This window comes from Lactuca saligna, chromosome 5 (genome assembly GCF_052625555.1).
Source record: "Lactuca saligna cultivar CGN05327 chromosome 5, ASM5262555v1, whole genome shotgun sequence".
Taxonomy (NCBI): domain Eukaryota; kingdom Viridiplantae; phylum Streptophyta; class Magnoliopsida; order Asterales; family Asteraceae; genus Lactuca; species Lactuca saligna.
In genome coordinates, this window is record NC_136421.1 from 294,762,191 (window position 1) to 294,783,331 (window position 21,141).

At 30.6% G+C, this 21,141-nt stretch overlaps 3 protein-coding genes and 1 long non-coding RNA gene across 6 annotated transcripts; 2 read left to right on the top strand and 2 right to left on the bottom strand.

Moving 5' to 3' along the window:
• Positions 1 to 595: 595 nt before the first annotated feature.
• On the top strand, positions 596 to 3,280 carry LOC145048254 (uncharacterized). Of its 3 annotated transcripts, none has more exons than XR_013682786.1 (4): positions 596 to 1,114; positions 1,402 to 1,514; positions 2,352 to 2,947; positions 3,044 to 3,280. It is a non-coding gene; the product is annotated as an uncharacterized LOC145048254 (long non-coding RNA). The 3 variants fall into 3 exon arrangements; XR_013682784.1 differs by having other exon boundaries at positions 597 to 1,077; XR_013682785.1 differs by having other exon boundaries at positions 601 to 1,077; positions 2,846 to 2,947.
• An 8,835-nt stretch (positions 3,281 to 12,115) lies between these two features.
• Positions 12,116 to 16,870, bottom strand: LOC145048256 (uncharacterized). Its single transcript, XM_078996702.1, has 6 exons — positions 16,701 to 16,870; positions 15,293 to 15,653; positions 13,722 to 14,738; positions 12,880 to 13,629; positions 12,665 to 12,783; positions 12,116 to 12,594 (listed from the first exon to the last, which is right to left on the bottom strand). Exons 4-6 carry the CDS (start codon positions 13,205 to 13,207, stop codon positions 12,568 to 12,570), a joined length of 474 nt encoding a protein of 157 aa, XP_078852828.1. The 5' UTR covers positions 13,208 to 13,629; positions 13,722 to 14,738; positions 15,293 to 15,653; positions 16,701 to 16,870; the 3' UTR covers positions 12,116 to 12,567.
• Positions 13,319 to 14,729, bottom strand: LOC145046894 (uncharacterized). Its single transcript, XM_078995162.1, has 4 exons — positions 14,600 to 14,729; positions 14,340 to 14,462; positions 13,722 to 14,240; positions 13,319 to 13,629 (listed from the first exon to the last, which is right to left on the bottom strand). Exons 1-4 carry the CDS (start codon positions 14,727 to 14,729, stop codon positions 13,319 to 13,321), a joined length of 1,083 nt encoding a protein of 360 aa, XP_078851288.1.
• On the top strand, positions 16,711 to 17,511 carry LOC145048257 (17.8 kDa class I heat shock protein-like). Its single transcript, XM_078996703.1, has one exon. It carries the CDS (start codon positions 16,858 to 16,860, stop codon positions 17,323 to 17,325), a length of 468 nt encoding a protein of 155 aa, XP_078852829.1. The 5' UTR covers positions 16,711 to 16,857; the 3' UTR covers positions 17,326 to 17,511.
• The last annotated feature ends 3,630 nt before the right edge of the window (positions 17,512 to 21,141 follow it).

The following is a 21,141-nucleotide window of genomic DNA, read 5'->3' on the forward strand; positions in this document are numbered from 1 at the left end:
ACACTTTAAAAACCCAAAAAATTACATGTGATTTAGAACCTAAATCCTTCCATATACTGAATCCTTCAAACAAATACTTGAAAATCTGAATGGCCGATTTTGATAGTAAACGTAAAATTACCAGTCGAATTACTTTGGATTGTTCGATTTTGACCGGCACACCTCAATATTTAACCCTCCCTATTTTACCTTTTTTTTTTTTTAATAATTTCCATTGACTTGTGGAAACTGCATCTGCATGCATGTGGGAGCAGCCTTTCATAATTCATATTTGTACAAAATAGATGTGATTGGTTTGATGCAGGCTATTTTGGGTCGGAGCTATTCGGACAATTCTCTTTGTAGTTATTTGACACTTGGGATTTTCATCATTGATTCCTTTTCCTATCACAATCATTTTTTATTTTATTTTTTCAAAATATCAATCGTGCACTAGTGTTACTTAAATGGGACTCATCAGTAAAAGAAGAAAAATTATAGGGAATGTTAGCGTAAATAATAATAATAATAATAATAATAATAATAATAATAATAAAAGTCTTGGTGAACATTATTTAGCTGTGATGGGTGGGTATTGTTTTTATTTTCCTTTTTTCTTTTATTTGTATATTTTCGATCACTTTTATATTTTTTGTTTTTCTCCGATACTGTTCATTTTGTATATTGTTCGTCTTCTCCTTTACCACCGCTACTTTCATGGGTTTGATCCTTCCACGTAACCATCTGTTGCCTCAAATCTCTCGCCTCCCACCTTCCCATATTTCACATTCCATCTTCAGTCTTCTCTCATATGCATCTTCCAACGATTTCTCTTATTTCAATTGATGGAATCCTCCCTAGCTCTACAGGGGAACACCACCGTACTTCATATCTGTTTCTTTTGCTTCCTGTCTATTTCCCACGCTTGATAGCTTTAATCAAATTTTCCACCTTCACCGTCAATGATTAGTTCGATTTCTTCTGCGATGATCAGTTGCCTTCCGCCTGCCGACGCCCTTCCTGTAGGGTCTCATCCACCTTGGATTGCTTCCATCTTCCATCATCCACTTTCCCTGTAATCACTTCCAGTTTTCACAGGTTTAGTGAATGTTATGTTCCTTCTAGATTTCATCAGGTGTATATCATGTTTAATTTTTGTGTTATGGCTTCTAAAAACTACTATCATGTTTTATTTAGGTGTTACCGCCTCCAAAAACTACCTATTTAATTCTATTTTGCCTCTTCATGGATAGTTCTTTAGTTGAGCACCCCAGGTGTTCGATGAAATTTCTAACTCAATCAATATTATAAATAAAGTATTTTTTTGTTCAACTATTAAATCAAACCTCCGTCATACCCAACAATCTAAATTAGTATGTTGTTTGTAGTTTGTATTTGACCTTCAATATATAATTTCTGTAGGGATTGTTTTTTTTTTGTGTTGATGCTTTGCAATCATCGTGAAAGAGGGTTGACTTCTTCCGTACCAGCACCCAATTGTTCACTCAGTCTTCAACATGGGCATAATTTTTTAGGTAATTGTTGGTTTTGTTGCTCATCTACTTATTTCATGCCTTTTTTTGTTGTTTCATTGGTAGTAATAACCACTTGCACATAATTAATCAGCTTGGTTTACGCCCAATGGAGGTTGGGACCCTGGCCACGCTCTGCATGTAAACACAATTAATACTCTTATAAAAATGTTTTTTTTTTTTTAATTTCTGTTTATATGCTTTGTTTTATATATATATATATATATATATATATATATATATATATATATATATATATATATATATATATATATATATATATATATATATATATATATATATATATATATATATATACACACACGTATGAATCAGGCAATCGAAAGGACTTAGGGTCAAGAAAATGTGTTCTAAACCTTAGGCCCTTAGCAATGAACTGATGGTTAAATGCAAAAATATAACATATTTATTGAATTAAGAAACATGAAAAACTGGATATGAAGTATGTTATGCTTCTGCTATAATCCACTAATGCAATTAAAGCTACAAGCAGAAAAGAAAATTAAGATAGGCTATTAAAAGAAATTATCGGTGTTGATGCTGCTTTCTTCACATTTTCATCACCATGTTCATTAACATGCTTAAGGGCTGAAGGCATGACCTTCCAAAGTTCACTCATAAACTCACTGCCCTAAAAGATAACTATTTGATTCAACATGTGGATATTATAACCAAAAATCAAAAGTATAACAGGTAAGCAAACAATTTTTATTATCAACTTTTTGGATGCTTTTTAATATAATAAATTTTGTTTTGGTGAATTTATTTTTAGAGTTGTAAAAATGTTAGACGACATCATGGATGCTCTAATTTTTACAGACACATAAGAATGTATTTCATGAACTTGGAACTGTTACAAGTTGAGATACCAAGGGGGACTTCAAATATTTTGGATTTGTTACTTTCTACAATGCTGGTAAAGTAGTGAATGGTCAGAAATTTGATAATGAAGAATGTTATGTAAATGACAAGTATGATTCTGATTTCATCTTCCTCACTTGAAACTGGATCAAACAATATTGTTTCACTTGTAGAAATAGAGAAATAAGACAAATGAAGAAGTATATGAAAGATGGGAACAAGTTTGCATTTCTTAGCCACGATCTCCATGATCTTGGGTAGTCAAAACAGATGGAAGTGCCAACTGTCACTTTTGTAATGCCCTTGAAAGGCTTTAGTGTTTACAGTCTGCACAAGTGGAGAACACAAGTGTTATTTTTTACTTTAAAGCTGAAGATATATTTTTTTTATTCTAATTTTTATTAGTACATATGATCATTGATAATATATGGATAATGGATCTCTACATACAGTTAACTTCCCTTTATGGTGGCCCATTGGAGTTACTATTTGTTGTTGATAACATTGAAGATCCAACTTATCATGCAGTATCTGGATTACTCCTAGAATTTAAGGTATGTTCAGTATTTGTAACAAAATCATTTTACTTATTTCAAATTTTTCTTACTCTTTTTTGTATTTTTGTTCTTTCTATATTTACATGTGTGCAGGATGATGTTGATGCTAGGATAATCATAGTTGGTCCATCCATAACACGTAAACATCTGCTATTTGGGTATCTGACTATATGTTGATGTTCCAAGCACACAACCTCCATGACAATATGATGGATAATTTATAGTTAATGCTACCAAAGCAGATGCAGAGTGACTGCCTACCCTGACATTATGATTGTTTATCATTTGTATTTAACATCTAAATTAATAAAAGGTTTCCTGTTTCCGAAACTGTCCCACATACTAACACTAATTAACACTACACCCGCAACGCGGGATCCTTCCATAGCTATTATTATTTTGGAAATTATATGTTGGATAGGCTTAGAATCAGGCTAGCCTATATGGTAGCCCAGGTTGTATTTTGTATTATTGCATCTTAACGAGAAGATTGATTCGTTAGAAAATTATGAAATTATACGATATCAGAGCATATTATTATTTTCTTGAAATCCTAGCTATCAGCGCCTCTATCACCGTCGTTCTTCACCCCTTTTGATTTTCTCTTCTTTTCTTCTTCTATTTCGGAGTTCATTCTTTTCATGGCCAGCAATATCAATCCCATCGAGTATCTTTATGAATATGTGAACATAAAATCTTGTGTTCCAATTCGAATTGACCTCGACAAGCTTAACTATGATGCACAATGTGAGTTATTTACTACTCATTGCATTGGCTATGGTGTTCATGACCATCTCCTCTTCTTTTCTTCTTCTATTTATGTGCTCGCTCTCTTCATGGCCAGCAATACCAACCCAATCGAAAAACCTTATGAATTTGTGAACATAAAATCTAGTTTTCTGATTCGTCTTGACCTCGACAAGCTTAACTATGATGCATGGCATGAGTTATTTGCTACTCAATGCATCGGCTATGGTGTTTAATACCATATTGGCATGACCAAAGACAATTCGGATGATGCAAAATGGAGCCAAATTAATGCAGTGGTGAAAACATGGCTCTATGGCACCCTGTCGGAATCTTTTCTTCAAATGGTATTGAAGAAAAACCTTATAGTCAGTTTAAGTGTGGACGAGTCTCGAGTCTCTTTTTCGTGCCAACAAAGATGTCAGCCATTCAACTTGTAACATCCCGAAACTTCCATGTTTAATATTTGAGAAATTCATATTCCTTAGCAGAGCAACTCCACGAGTTGGATGCCTAACTCGGCAAGTGAAGTCGTTTTGGCCGCGTGGGTTTAGTGACCAACTCGGTGAGTTAGAGCTGTTTGGAGAAACCCTAATTTTTTGGGTTTGTGTCCTATTAAAGGGCCTTAGTCCATCATTTTCTCCTCCCTTATCTCCATAAAGCCCTTTGAGAAACCCTAGATCGGTTCCGTCCATTATAAGAGAGAAAAAGACTAATTTGGGTGTTCTGGTGTAACTTTGGAAGAAGATTTGGAGAGCATCTTGGCTTGGACCAGGGAGGGATGTTTGGATCCAGAGATTCTTCAGTGGTTAGCTTATGTTGGAGGTAAAAGATGCTAACTTGATCATTCTTTATGAAGATCTTGGTTTGGGGGAGTTTTTAGGGTTTTCTCCCATCCACCTTGTGTTATTGAGTCCCTTGAGCATATCTTGAGGTTGAAACCTCAGATCTAGACTGTAGGAGGTCTTGTGATCCCAAATAACCAAGCTTTATGGAGCTAGAGGCAAGCTTTTGAGCACCAAACCCTTGTAAGAGCTTGTATTAGCATTATTGAGACAATATGTCATACATGAACATAAAGCTATAAAATTTACGTGATATTCGAGATTTAAGAGGTCAGATCCAGAGTATGGAGAAGCATTTCTGCCTTAAATCATCTGAATGGGAATTTGACTTAAGGGACTCGACGAGTCGATGAGCCGACTTGACGAGTCGGTTAGGGTTTATCCCGACGAGTCTGAGCATGTTGTAACTCGGCGAGTTGATGAGGCTTCTGAGGAAACGAGGGGACTCGACAATTTGCTTTGATGCACTCAACGAGTTGGGTCAACATGGACTGTTGACTCGAGTTTGACTTATGTTGACTTTTAGGGTTTTGACCAAATATGATTAATGGAGGCCATGGAGGGGTAGAATGGTCTTTTACCCTTCCCAAGAGTTAGAGAGGGGCTAGTATGATTTTATTCAGAGTTGTGATTTTAATTAGAGATAATTATCATATGTGTTAGGTGGAGGCTAGATCGGTGATTCGTGTACGAGGTGTATTTGCTTGCTTGCTTTGAGGCGAGTCTTCTCACTATACTTACCATGAGTGGTATCTTTGTGTGACCGGAGGGTCCTATGTGCTTACTTGAGTTATATTATATTATGCATTTTGTCTGTGTGATATATATGATATATTCTGTGTTTACTTAGATTGGACTGGAGGGTCCAAACCGAGTTGTGGGACCGGAGGGTCTTCACTGATATACTGGAATGGAGGGTCGAAACCGAGCTGTGAGGCCGGAAGGTCCTCGTTATGACACATAACCGGAGGGTCCACACTGAGACACATGAGACCGGTGTGGTATTTTGGGGATCTCACTAAGCTTCGTGCTTACCGTGTTGTGTGATGATTGTATACATGAGAGAAAGAGTTATGTTTTGAGGATCCTATATTTTTAATCAACATTTATGGAGCTGTGTTTTGATAATTAATACTTGCGAGTTTTGTGAAATATGTTATGAGAATTATGTGATTTTAAAATGAAAATTTTATTTGAAAATTTACGGTGTTACAAGTTGGTATCAGAGACTTGGTTTGAGGGATTCGGATGTACATTCGGGTATGTCTAGACTCAAATTGAGGATTTAAGAAAAAATTTCAAAAGAAATTATTTTTCTAAATGAGTAAGAGTATCTAAGAGAAGAACGAGAAGGAACAGTGTGTATAATCAACCAGAGCTCGAACGGTGATTTCCCAAAATACCCTTAATTGTTTACTTTATGAGATATTTATGAGATGTTTATGAGATATTAGGGATGCATGCTAGAGGATAGGCTAGGTATTTAGAGTTGCATGATTTGTGATGTCTTAGCCTAGGGGATGCTATTGCTCGATGTTATCTGTTATTTGCCTTGAGTATGTGCTGAGTAGGAGCAGCTAGCAGGAATCTTTTAGAGAGAGCTTTCAGTAGGTGAGTAACCTAGGAGATATACCTAGATGAACATTTGAGGAGTCTACTGAGAGAGTAGTTAGATACCACAAGATGTGGGATTGGCTGAGTTCGGTGATACCTTTTGAGCTGTAGATAGAGCAAGTAGAGTTGTATGCTAGAGTGATACCACAAGAGGTGGGATTGGCTGAGTTTGGTGATACCTTTTGAGCTGTGGTTAGCTGAAATTGACACTTTGGTCCACAAAAAATAGACACTTTGGTCCAAAAAAAATAGTACTAGCACCAGAGGTCCAAAATTTTCATTTTGTTGCGAGTTTGGTCTGATTTTCTTTGAACTTTTTTGTAAAGACGATTTTGCCCTTGTTTTTTTTGCTTTTTTTAGGTTTTTATTTATTTAACTATTTTTCTGATTAAAAGATAAATTTAAAAAAATTATAAATGCCAAATCTCTCTCTCTCTCTCTCCTTTTAAAGAAAATATCTCATCTGGTTATCTTTCCAATCTCGTTTTCATTTGGGTTTTCCTAAATCATAACTCAATGGAATCATTTGTGAGTTTTTTTTTTCCAGGGTAACTTAAGAATCGGATACTTAAACTCGAATCAAAAACTAAAATTATGTGTGTTTGTGTTTCTGGAAACAATTTAAGAGTGTGTGTGCATGTTCTCAGTTTCTGGAAATCGATTATTGGGTGTTCATCCCTCATCTTCATCTGGAAATCAATTTTGATCTAGAGACGATTTCAGAGATAGGGGAGGTACTGACCGCTTTCTTTGTGAAGTCTTGCTCGTAGACATATTTCAGGTGAGACGCCACCTCTATCACCATCTCTCTTACAGATCTGATAATAGGGATGTGGTTAGACGAATGAAAAGATTGAAGAGAAATAAGAAGATCGAAGGTCAGCCATCTAAACAAATACGTCATCGTCTACACCTTACCTCCGACGCCATTGTTAGGGATTCATAAACTTGCACTAGGATAATGGTGGTGATAGGGTTTCAGATCTTGAAACCAAAATGAAACCCTAATCTAAACTCGTTCTTACAGATCTTGAAACGAGAAGGAGACGGTGTTAGGGTTTCAGGAAACGAGAATGGCGACAGGAAGAGAAGAGAGATGTAGACAGATGAAGGGGTAGTGGGGGTGTTCTTCGTCTCCTAAAGGATTCAGTTTGGAATCTTCTTCTGCAGCAACTGAGCTAGAGATCGTCTTCATGAAGTGGTTGTTAAAACTTCTCTAGCTTCCTCGGTCTTCACAACTCCCTAGATGAGATGATTAAAAGTGATCTTGAAGTGGCATACACTAGAAATGGGAAATCATATGGATGTCTTGATCATTTGATTGGTTCCTAACAGTTTAAAACATGATTTCATTTCATTGTTCAATTTATGATTTAAACCAGAAGCTCAACATAAATCAGTTATTGAGAATTTGATTTTTTTTAGAATAAACTAAACAGATCAGGTGAAGAAGAATAAAAGAAGAGAGAGAGAGAGATTTGACTTTGTTAATTTATTTTAATTTATTTTTTAATCAGAAAAATATTTAAATAAATAAATAACTAAAAAAAAGCAGAAAGCAAGAGAAAAATCGTGTTTATAAAAAGTTCAAAGCAAATCGGATCAAATTCGCAACAAATTGAAAGTTTGGACCTCTGGTGCTAGTCCAAACTTTTTTGGACAAAAGTGATACTTTTCAGCTAACCATAGGGACCATTTGTGCAATTTTGTCTAAATAATATAGTTTTATATACAAGGTAACTTATGTTCATAAATAAACTGGTCATATAACTATGAATAAAAATAAATGTATACACTTAATTTAAGTTACAAAACTATTCTATATTCATAATTAATAAGCAAAAAAATATATAATTGTGTGAAACTTTACTAAAAATTTGTAATGAAAATAAATTTTATCTTACAGTGTAGTTTACATTTCTTAAAGATAATTTTATCATTTTATAATAGTTTTTGTTTTAGATCAACTCAATTATTTGATTTAATCAAAACTCTATTTTAAATTAAATTCCACGATATCATATTTTGTAAGGACAATCCGGGCCCGCAAAAATACAAAGGGCCCCATATTTTTTTCCCAAAATCCCCAAATACCAAAGAGCCTCATAATTTTTTTCCTCCCCAATTTTTTTTCTTGTTATATTGAGCTATATAATAATAGCCCATTCTTTTTAATCCTAATGGACTGGCCCAATAGTCTAATATTGATCACGTCCCAAAGCCTAGCGGTGATGAGTTGTCAATTTCCTGTTTTCAAGGCTCATAAACACTATCCAAATCGATTTCTATGAATCGAGATATTCTATTGGTTTATGAATCCAAATATGTGTAATTTTAAAGCTTCTTGAAATTTCTTATTTTGTTGAATCTGATTTTGCGATTCTGAATTTTGATTACGAATTCCGATTTCTTACACTATGAAATTTGTTTTTTTATCAAATCTTATTCTGTCATTCTAAAATTCGATTTCTTTAATGATGATTATGTTGTATTCCGATGTCTTCCGCTGTCATTCTAAATTTCACATTTTTTATTATGATGTATTGAGCTTTTTCAACTAAATTCCGCAGAGGTTGTAAACAACCAACAACAACAAGAATAGGTTTTTGTCCCGTAATTTTGCTTGGTTTGCATTTGTTGAAAATTGCCATGTCTTCAAAACGTGCACCAACATGGGGAATCGATGGATAATCTTTGGTGTTACTAGATTTGTTGTTGTATATTAATCGATGTACCTTGTTAATTCATGTTTTGTCCCCCAAAGTTTAGTTGTTTTGTGGTGATGTAAGTAAGATTTTAACTGATGAGATCTACGTGGCAGCAAATTGCTCAAGTTCTGTCCCCACAACTTACACACATGAGCAAATAGCAATTGTATATTGATAAGGACAAACATGAAAAAATATGTTTTTAATTGTTCTTAGTTCATACTTTCTGATGTTAAATTGTTATCCACTTGTTGCAAAAGGTAAACATGGAAAAATAATCTTTTTTTTACAAAATATTTTTTTATTCATTTTGTTGATCATATGTCACTTGGTACTTTTGTTTTGGTTTACAGCTATAGTTTTAGATCTGTTTTTTACAAATTTAAAAATTATTATAATCTTTTATTGACATCTTTTAACACTCATTTTTTTCACTGTCAAGTAAGTTTTCCATTCATTTATTTTTTACTAACCAAAAAGTAGGAAATGATCATCTTTCACTATCTTTAATTTTTATTTTTACTTTTAATATATATATATTATACAAATATTATATTAGGGAATTTAAAACCATGAATTTTAATATATTTTTTATAATTTTTAGTATATATATATATATATATATATATATTAAAAAAACTTGAAAAAAAAAACATATTAACCAATCATATGAAGAGAGAGTGGACGGGGGAGTCTCCCCTCATCATTTCCCCGCACTCCCTAAACCACAGTGGCGGTGTAGTGTTCCGGCTGCGGTTCCCGTTCTCCCGCACATCTTCTCGCTACATACCATGCGATCTTATATACATTTATTAATTTATTATATTAAAAAACAAATAAGATGTTAAATTCATTTTAACATCTCTTTAAAACTAACCGAATAACCACAACCACGAATTACCCAACACCCAATTAAACCATGTTCTTTGGATTGGTTTGAGTTTTAAAGTTTTATAAAACTAATTAATCCAAATAGAATTAACTAAAAACCATGACCAAGTACACCCTTCAAGAGCATTATTTTTTATTTTTCCCTGACCTCAAATACACTTGTAACGGATCTGAACATAGACAACCACACATTCATACATGCATATCAATTTATAAAACAAACAGTTTAATGATTTTACATTCTGATGTTCTTACTGGGCCTTAAATTCTGAATTCTTAATTCTTCATCGTAAAGGTAGGCCTTGTTTATCACTTATGGACCCAAATATTTTAATGGAAAAAACTTGGCAGATCTTGCTTTCTTTCAATTTTATAATTTAAACAACTTTAAAAGTAATTATTTTTGAATTATGGATCTATGTGGGCTTATCGGGCTATAATGCTCCTCAACAGGTACTATCATGTCATACTAGGAAGACTTTATTAGTTTTGATATATTTACAAGTGATTACTTGGTTTTTTTTTGGTATATTTAGGTTCATACAACGCAAGGAGATCATGTTGGCAAAGTACATACAACATCATGTGTAATTGAAAAATGCACCTGGTTCGAGCATTGTGCTTTATTGGAGTCAAGACAGCAACAACAGACAAGCAGTCAATGGATACTTCCAGTAAACTGAAGAGTCGAGTCAAAAAGGCGACCTAAGAAAATTTATCCCCAAATTTTTATAATTTAAAATTGTACAGTTATATGGTCACTCAATACATTTTAGTTATGATCTTCCAGGTGGATAAGACGACTTTAGACATTGGGAAAACAATGATAGCTTTAGTTGTAATGTGCCTTTCTCTATAAATTTATGTCGAATTCAAGAAAATCATAGTCTTGGTATCTTGGTTAACTAAAAAACTTGGTTTGTTCATGCTGACAACCTATTTGAGTATATCTCATAGTATTTTTCCTGTTTTTTCACCACATACACTTTCCAAAAGGAATTACTATGTACAATTCATAAGCTCCTGGAAATATTGTATTCATAGATGGTTCCTAATTAATGGAGTTTAAATCTATCGGAATCTTTCAAGTTCAGTGTGATGTATTTCACTTCTCCCCTTTTATTTTAATACCAAATAACCCACATACAATTCCCTAGGTAATTACATTTTTAATCCATGGGGTTAATTTGTTGTTTTTTTTACAGATATGCTGGTTCTTTTATCTTAATTTTTTTTTCATCCTTGCAAAGTTTTTGTCATGCTATTTAGTCCCTGAAATGGATGTTGTTTATTGTGGGATTATGACCTAAAATAAACCAAGGGATGAAAAGTGAGATAATTTACGTTAAATTTTGAATCAGTCATCCAAGTTATTCTTAAAATATGCAGTTCTTAAATATAAGTAAAATATATTTCCTCACTAAAAAGTATATAATTCAAAGACCTGAAATTGTAGACTTTTTTGTTTCAAAAATGGATTATATTCAATAATTTGTAGACATAACTATAACAAATGTGACTAAGTATAATTTTGGTCGCAAAAATATAACATAAATAAAAATGATCTATTTTTGGCACAACAAAACAAATGGATGAAGATATGCATCCAACAAACGCAGATATGATCAATAGCTAGAAATAAATATCCAATAAGCAAACATTCGTTTTTCATTTCTTCTCATTCGATCAACTGATGCTTTTAATATTTTTCAGTTAACCGTTTGCAAAAGCAAACATGAATACACTAATAGTTAAACCTTATATTTCCGGTTATTCATGTTTCTGCGTATCTATAGGAAGAAAAATATTTAAATTTTAAATAAAAAGTACGTGATAACCTTTTCGAAAAAAATCGTAAAGACCGATATGATAATCTAAAAATAGGTATGATTTATGAGTTTCAGATATTTTGAAATGAGTGAAATATTCTAATAGATTATTACACTGTAAATAATCAAATCGAATTTTAAGAATGTTAAATATTCTAATATTCTATTAAGATTGATAGATATGTTAAAATATTCTAATATTTTACTTATTTTTTTTAATTGTTTTTGGATAAAATAAATGATGAAAATAATATTTTAAAAAAATTCCAAAAATTTTGATTTATTTTGCATTTTAAAAAAAAATATATCTCCAAAATGAATGGTTATGATTGCGTCTTCACGTCTCATAAATATAATGGTCTCACATGAACATATATCAAGGTTGCAGAAATCGTTCGACGTTAGTTCGACGGTCGATTGGGGTTAATAGATTAATCGGTCTCGATGTGGATTAATTGGGGACCATTATTTATTAATAAAAAATTAAATATATACTAAGCAAATAACAATAAAAAAAGTCATAACTAGTATTTAAACATTTTAAGTCATAATCGGTCATACTACAAGTCCAAAATAAGTTTAATAATAATAGAAACACACATTTTCATATATTTAAATATCCATATTCTTTTAATCTTCAAGTTCTTCCACTATTTGAACTCCATCCGACTCCTATTCATCTTCTTCAAACATTTGCTCCTCATTGTCGGATTCGAAATCTTTATCAAAAAGTTCTCTTGGTGTTGAACTTTGACGATGTACTTGATTATTATTAGTCCAAGAGCTTCATCTATTTCTTCCATCACTGATTCGGGGACAACTTCATCTCCATCACCGTCATCTCCATCTATCATCCATTCTTAAGCTCCATGAGAATCATTTGCTAAAAGCACTTCCAAAGTCCTATAATTTCTCTTTTTGTTTGTTTCCAATAGATTAGCATTGAATTGAACATAAACAAGATTGTTCAATCTATTTGTCTCTTATCTATTACGTTTCTTTGTATGTACCTATAAAAGTACACATAACAAAAGGTTAAAAACATTCTTGATATTTAAAAATTACAACTTTATAACTAACCGCTTCAAACGTGCTCCAATTTCTGTCACAACCCGATGAACTACTAGTTAAAGAAAGAATCCTCATTCTAATCCTTTTCAAATGAGGAGTTGAGCCACCAAAAAGTCTCCACCATCTTGCTATAATTTTAAAGCAAAAACACATTATTGAATTGATAAATATAAAGTTCTATTATTTTATAAATTACTAATTAAAATAAACATAAAGTACATTACCCGGATCAAAGTCGACATTGTTCACCATACAACCTTTAATTGCAAGATCCGCTCCAAATCTATCAACTTTTTCCTTGTATTTTGGCAAATCTATCATCACGGCTTGTCTTTGCATCTCAAAATCTCCACAAATCAATGTATCAAAAAATTGAAGAACCGCATCCATTACATCGGGATCATGTTGGAGTTGGGAATCCTTATAATGATAATAAGGATTCAAAAGATAAGCTGTCAAATGTAATTTTGAATCTAGCCTACTTTTCATCTTGTGGTTTATGATATCTATAATAGGCTTGTAAGCTTTCTCGTTACCACCCAAAGCTTTCATAATTTCTTATTTTGCTACTTTAAGCTCCCCGTAAACAAAACCCATTGAGGGCTTCCAATCCGCATCAACCATTCGAAGGACTGTCACCAAAGGGGAAAAGACTATTAAACATTATGTCACACCGGCCCGAAATTGAAGACTTGTCACTGTTCCATATGAGGCTCTTCCTTTAGGTGTTCCAAAAGTTTTGCATTCCTCCCACTCATTACTAGAGAACATATTTTTTAGTTGCTCCTTCTTTTTGGATAAACTTTGTAATGCTAGAAAGGCGGAAGCAAATCTCGTTACTCCCGGTTGGATAATTTCCCTTTTCTTGGTGTAGTTTCTCATCATAGCGAAGGTTTTGTGGTGAGCATAAATGAAGATGGTTAATTTCTTTGCTTGATCTAAGACTTTCTTAAACCTTGGAAGTCCACCGATACCTTGAAAAAAACGATTATATAAAAAATTAATGAATTATAGTATAAAATAAGACATGTAAAAAGGTAAATAATGTAATAAAAAATATAAATACCTTCGAGCATAAGGTTAATTGTGTGTGTCGCACATGATGTCCAAAAAATAGTTGGTCTTTTCTCTTGTAGTAACTTTGCAGCTCCCATGTTATTCGTGGCATTATCGTTCACAACTTGAACAACATGATCGAGACCAACTTGTTGAATGCAAGATTCCACATAATCATATATGTATTGGTTTGTATGTGATTCATTGGAACATTCTGTTGATGATATAAAAACGGTACCCATTCTTGAATTTACACATAAATTCATAATGCTCTTTCTCTTTCTATCTGACCAAGCATCCAATCTTTCTCCATTCTTCTTCGTTTTTTTTAACAAACTTTTTGTTCTTTCAACCTCATGCTTTAGAAGTGGGTCACTCAAAGAATACCTGGTAAGAGGTTGGAGCCCTGTTCCAAATTGACCAACAACCTCCAACATCATCTTGAAGCTATCATCTTCCAGTGCATGAAAAGGAATTGCAGTTTTATATGTCCACCTACTAATGAATTTATAACACTCTAAAATTCTTTCTTTACGAAAAACATCATTAAGATCAACTTTCTATCCCTTTCCCTTCAAAATTTCAGGGTTTATTTTGTTCGCATAACCATCCATGGGGCCTATATAACTTGGTGCTTTCGACCCTAAAGAATCTTCTATTTCTTCTATTTCAACACTATTATTTAACACTTGTAATGCCTCCGATCTTAAGGCCATATCATGTTCAAGTTTAGCTTTCTTTTTTATCTCCCCTTCGTTAATAAAATTTCGCATTCTTAATTGATCATTTTTTGTAGAGTTTGGACATCGACTTACATTTCCCGACACATGACCAATATGTTGTTTCAATCTAGTAACCCCCCGGTAAACACTTTTCCACACAAGTTACATTTCACTGTATTCATCTTGTTTTTATCTGGGCAAAAACCATATTCCCAACAAATATCATCTGAGTTCCGTTTATGAGCATCGCTCACGGTTGATCCCATCGATGGTGAAGTTGAATTTTTGGATGTCATTTTTGGAAACTGTTATATCCATCAGAAAAATACATCAATAATGCACCAGAAATCATACCATCACAACATATATCTTCAGAAATCACAATAAGTTAATAACACAGCTAAATACCAGAACTACAAAATTAATCAAGAACATATACAAACAAATGGGAATGTGAAATTTGGCTGCATTAATCAAGAATAGATGCAACAAGTAGATAACAGCAAGTCAATATGCATTTTTGTTGCATAAATCAACAACCGGTGCAAGAAATACGAACCGATTCAAGAAATACTAAATTAGATACAAACAAATGGGAGAAATATGAAGAACAGATGGATTAATAGTTGCAGAAATCAGTACCCAGCAAACAGATAGGAGAATTGAGCATTTTTTGGAAAAAGTGAAACACATAATCACAGATATATCGGCTCAACGGTCAACATTAACTCAACAATTTTGGAAGAAAAATGAATATAGATGGGAGAAATACATACATAAATCAACTCATCAAACATAAGGGAGAATTTAGATGCGAGAAATACAAGTTCGGTGCAAGGAGAAACATAAAATCGCAAACCTGAAGGATGAAGCTTCGTCGGAGTATCTATTTGTTGGAGGTTCGTCGGTGTCCAATGGAGGTTCGACAGAGTCTGGTGGGCGTCAGCTTCAGTGTATCACCGGTGTAACCTCTTACGCTTTGCTTCAACGATTGAGAGAGAAGTGACAAAAAACAGCGACGTGATGAAATGCAATACTAGGGTTAGACGAAGTTAACATTTGACTGCCTTTGGAGCCTTTTTTTAATTTTGACCACCTTTGACATTTGACTAATTTTGACTTTCATTGACCGTCGTTGGCCAAACCTGACCAATTACCTTCAAACACCCCTAATCCTAATCGGTTGCAGAACGCCAAACGATTAATCCCGATTTCTGCAACTTTAATATATATATATATATATATATATATATATATATATATATATATATATATATATATATATATATATATATATATAAATTTAATATAAAATATAAACATAAACATAGTGAAACCCTAAAATTATACCTAAACTATAGAACATGGTTATCGTCATTAAATTTCATATATATTGACTAGGGATAAGCTCGTTTCTAAACCTGAATGCGACCCAATAGGAACCGAACTGTAAAAAACCTAAACCAATATATGTAATTTGATTCTGGGTATTCGGTTCCATTACCCGCAAACATGATTTCCGAATGGTGACTTTTATCCATTCGTGTCCTTGAACATGGTTTACTAGATTGATGTTTTTAAAGTATTTTAGTTATATTAAATATGTTACTTATGGCATAGTAAAAAATAAATAACAAATCAATAGAAAACAATAAAAGTTTTGACATCTTCAATAATAAAATATAATTTAGAAGGTAAAATAAAATATAATTAAAAGATGAGCGTCAATATATAAAATATAAAAAAAATATTAGTTACTTAATATATATTAAGTAGTCAATAAAAAATAAAGTATATGTTCTTTTTGTGGTAAAACAATTTTAAAACATTCTAAAGGAAGTTTAAAAACTTTCTAAATATATTGTAAAAAAATATTAATAATGTTGTAAAAGACATTATAGAAAGTAAGTTTATACAAAAAGGTACATTTTTTTATTAAAAAAAATTCAAAAAAAGAAAAAGTTAAAATATCTTTAAAATTTTAGTTTTTAAAAAAAAAAATTAATTGTAGGACAAATTTTTTTAAAAAAATTTGGAAACTCAAGACATAAATCGTAACAAAATTAAAACTAGGACTAAAACTATAACATTGTAAAATAACTTTTATAATGGTATAACAAGTAAAAATAAAAATAAATGCATCTAAAAAAGTTAAATAATAAAATAATTGATTTCCCTTTTAATAAAGTTGTCGTTACATATCAGTAGAAAAAGCAAATAAAAAAAGTTAAAAAAATAAAATAATAGAAAGAAAAGAAAAATAATACCATGAGGATTCTAGCGAAAGAGAAACCCTTTGCCTTGAAGACGCCAGAAGCCTCTGAATTCATCTACAAATACCACCACCTTCTTCATTTCCACCATCCCAACAATTTCTTTCACGATCTTTAGTGTTCAAGCTTTTCCTAACTTTCCTTCGCAAATATGTCGATAATTCCAAGCTTCTTTGGTAGCCGGCGATCCAGTGCCTTTGATCCCTTTTCTTTAGACATTTGGGATCCCTTTGACGGTTTATTGACCTCCTCCCTATCTGATATTCGGGCAACTGCCCGTGAAACCACCCCCAGAGTTGACTGGAAGGAAACCCCACAAGCTCACATTTTCACGGTGGATCTTCCAGGGTTGAAGAAGGAGGAGGTGAAGGTTGAGGTGGAAGAAGGTAGGATTTTAAAGATCAGTGGAGAGAGGAGCAGCGAGAAAGAGGAGAAGACTGACAAGTGGCACCGTGTGGAGAGGAGCTCCGGCAAGTTTCAGAGGAGTTTCAGATTGCCGGAGAATGCAAAGGTTGATGAGATGAAGGCTTCAATGGAGAACGGAGTGTTGACTGTGACTGTGCCAAAGCAGGAGGTGAAGAAGAAGCCTGAGGTGAAAGCCATTGATATCTCGGGTTGAAGGTTAAATAATTGAGTGTGTTCATGAATGGGATGGAATATGGATGTCTTTATGTTGAATAAAAAAAAATAAGATTTAAAATATGTGTGCATGGGAAATGGGAATTAAGGAGATTGTATAACAACACAAGTTAAAAGTTTGTAATTTGTTCTGTCATGAAATAAATTTGTTTGCCTTTACGTAGTAGTTTTTTCTGCTCATTTTATTTCTTCACTAAGCATATGCCCTAATGCCCGTACGTTGTGCAGAGACATTTATATAGCTGAAATATTTACCAATATATATTTTTTTAAACATAACAATTATGTGATTATTAAATATGATATAATAATTCGTATACTAAAATGATATAATATATTGATTAATTTGAATTATATGATAATATAAGAATCTATAAAAATCACATAATCTCAATCTTTTGAATGGTTTCTACCCGTGAGTTATTCATGAATAAAATTAAATATAATATATGGTTTAATGTTACTTATAGTTGTTGTTATTGTTAATTAATTTTTTAAATTTATTTGCTTAACGTTTTGATTTCTATCATTGTAATTATTTAAAACTTCAAACAATTTTTTTTTATTTTAAAAGTAACAATATAATCAGTTATATTGAGTTGTTTTTAACTATTGTTATTGTAAATTATTTTAAACTACTTATTTGAAAACTTTTAACGATTATAAGACTATCTTTAGGAAATATTTTAGGTAAATTGATACTACAATTTAGTTTTTGCATTTAGCACTACAATTTTTCATTTTTAAATATTCACAAAATAATCTTTGAGTTTTTAAGTGGAACTGAAATTTATACTGAAGTTGATTTTGTAATGTTATATTTAAATTAACAATTTAAGTATTTTGTCCAAACTTTTTAAAAGTTGTAGCTTTAAATTGAGATTGGTTTACATACAACAAAATATTAAATCTAATAAATTAAGTATAATATGTTAAAAGTTAAAAATAAAACTTTCTAAGTAGAAGTAAAAATATTATTTTAATAATAAAATTTAGTTTATTTATGATTACATTTTAGGTTTAATACTTATTTAACATTATTATCTAACTTATAATCATTATTAGAAAGACACTACATCTTATCACTTTTAACTATTTACAAAATATTTTTTAAGTTGTTTAAGTTAAACTAAAATTTATATTTAAATATGATCTTGTAAGGTTATATTTAAAGTAATAATTTAAGTGTTTTATACAAATTGTTCAAAAGTTGTAGCTTTAAAATGAGAATGATTTACATACAACAACATATTAAACCTAATAAATTAAGTATAATATGTTAAATGTTAAAAACATAACTTTATAAGTAGAAGAAAATATATTCTTTTAATATTGAAATTTAGTTTATATATAATTACATTTTAGGTTTTATATTTATTTATACTTATTAACCAACTTATAATCATTATTAGAAAGAAATTGAAAAGTCATAGGAGTTTCAAATGAATGGGAGTTTCAAATGCATAAGATTCAAGAAAAAATGTTAGCTTTATAAGTATACTAGGCGAATGCCCGCACGTTACGCAGAAACACCTATATAGTTGAAGTCTTTACAAATATATGATATTTTAAGTATAACAATAACGTCGTTATTAAGTTTGATATAATAATTTGTATATACTAAATTGATATAATATAATGATTATTTTGAATTATATGATAATATATATATATATATATATATATATATATATATATATATATATATATTTATTATACCTTCATAATCTCAATCGTTTGAATAACTTCTACCTCCGAGTTACACATGAATAATATTAAATATAATATATGATTTGATGTTATTTGTAGTTGTTTTTATTGTTAATTAATTTTTTAAAATTTATTTGCTTAATGTTTTAATTTCTATTATTATAATGATTTAAAACATCAAACATTATTTTTTTATTTTAAAGCTAACAATATAATCATTTATATAAAGTTGTTTTTAACTATTGTTATTGTAAGTTATTTTAAGCTACTTATTTGGAAACTTTTAACGATTATAAAAATATATTTTAGAAATATTTTAGTTAAATTGAGATTACAATTTAGTTTTTTGCTTTCATCACTACAATTTATCACTTTTAACAATTTACAAAATATTATTTAATTTTTTTAAATGGAACTGAAATTTATATTTGAGTTGATATTGTAATGCGCAGAAACACCTATATAGTTGAAGTATTTACAAATATATATTTTTTAAAATATAACACTAACTTGTTGTTAAATTTGATATAATATTTTGTATATTAATTTGATATAATATATTGATTATTTTGATGTGATAATATATAAATTTATTATAACGTCATAATCTCAATCGTTTGAATGACTTCTACTCGTGAGTTACACATCAATAAAAGTAAATATTATATATGGTTTAATATTATTTATAGTTGTTATTTTTAACTAATTTTTTAAAATTTATTTGCTTAATGTTTTTAATTTCTATCATTATAATTATTTAAAACATCAAACATTATTTTTTTATTTTAAAGGTAACAATATAATCATTTATATAGAGTTATTTTTAACTATTTTTATTATAAGTTAAGCTACTTATTTGAAACTTTTTAACGATTATATAAATATATTTAGGAAATACTTTAGTTAAACTGATATTACAATTTAGTTTTTGCATTTATCACTATAATTTATTACTTTTAACTATTTACAAAATATTATTTGGTTTTTTAGTGGAACTGAAATTTATATTTAAGTTGACACTGTAAAGTTATTTTTAAATTAACAATTTAAGTATTTTGTCCAAACTACTCAAAAATTATAGCTTTAAACTGATAATGGTTTACATGCAACAACATTTTAAATCTAATAAATTAAGTATAATATGTTAAAATTTAAAGACATAACTTTATAAATAGATGTAAAGATATTGTTTTAAAATTTAAAATTTAGTCTATTTATGATTACACTTTAGGTTTGATATTTATTTAACATTATTAAGCAACTTACAATCTTTATTAGAAAGACACTACAATTTATCACTTTTAGGTATTTATAAAATAATCTTTGGGTTGTTTAAGTTAAATAAAATTTATATTTATGTTGAGCCTATAATGTTATATTTTAATTAATAATTTAAGTATTTTATACAAACTCTTCAAAAATTATACCTTTAAAATGATAATGGTTTACATCTAACAATATATTAAAACTAATAAATTAAGTATAATATGTTAAAAGTTAAAAAACATAATTTTATAAGTAGAATTAAAGATATTATTTTAATATTGAAATTTAGTTTATATATGAATACACTTTAGATTTGATATTTATTTAACCTAATTACCAAACCATAATTATTATTATAAAGAAATTGAAAAGTCATGGGAGTTTCAAATGAATATGGTGAAAGGAAAAATATATATATATATATATATATATATATATATATATATATATATATATATATATAGATTTCAAATGCATGAGATTCAAGAAAAAATGTTAACTTTATAAGTATGTATGATAATGATGTGTTTATTGTTCCTCAAGGAAGAGCCAAATACTAGAGTTGCACTATTAGGAAGTCGCACCATGTTTGTGCCCATGGAGAGTAACCCGTTGGATAACGAATTGACCGGATGTCGTTACCCTTACTGTTGGATAACATATTTATGATATTTAGGGATATTTTTAGTAATAGAGCCTTCTTAGATGCAACAGGGACGTGATTTGTTGACAAACCATCTACATCAGGAAAGGATCTAAACCGTGAACTGATATAGTGGCAATGTCAACCTTCATATTTTAGGGTTTTCACGACATGACT

What these genes read in the sequence shown, in the direction of transcription:
- LOC145048256 (XM_078996702.1), bottom strand. Translation starts at nt 13,207, where the DNA reads ATGAAAGCTTTGGGTGGTAACGAGAAAGCTTACAAGCCTATTATAGAT. An exon ending in CAATGTCGACTTTGATCCGG is followed by an intron (nt 12,784 to 12,879) that starts GTAATGTACTTT and finishes TTAAAATTATAG; the next exon opens with CAAGATGGTGGAGACTTTTT. An exon ending in ATTGGAGCACGTTTGAAGCG is followed by an intron (nt 12,595 to 12,664) that starts GTTAGTTATAAA and finishes GTACTTTTATAG; the next exon opens with GTACATACAAAGAAACGTAA.
- LOC145046894 (XM_078995162.1), bottom strand. Translation starts at nt 14,729, where the DNA reads ATGACATCCAAAAATTCAACTTCACCATCGATGGGATCAACCGTGAGC. An exon ending in TTTAGGGTCGAAAGCACCAA is followed by an intron (nt 14,241 to 14,339) that starts GTTATATAGGCC and finishes TTTTTCGTAAAG; the next exon opens with AAAGAATTTTAGAGTGTTAT. An exon ending in AATTAACCTTATGCTCGAAG is followed by an intron (nt 13,630 to 13,721) that starts GTATTTATATTT and finishes GTTTTTTTCAAG; the next exon opens with GTATCGGTGGACTTCCAAGG.
- LOC145048257 (XM_078996703.1), top strand. Translation starts at nt 16,858, where the DNA reads ATGTCGATAATTCCAAGCTTCTTTGGTAGCCGGCGATCCAGTGCCTTT.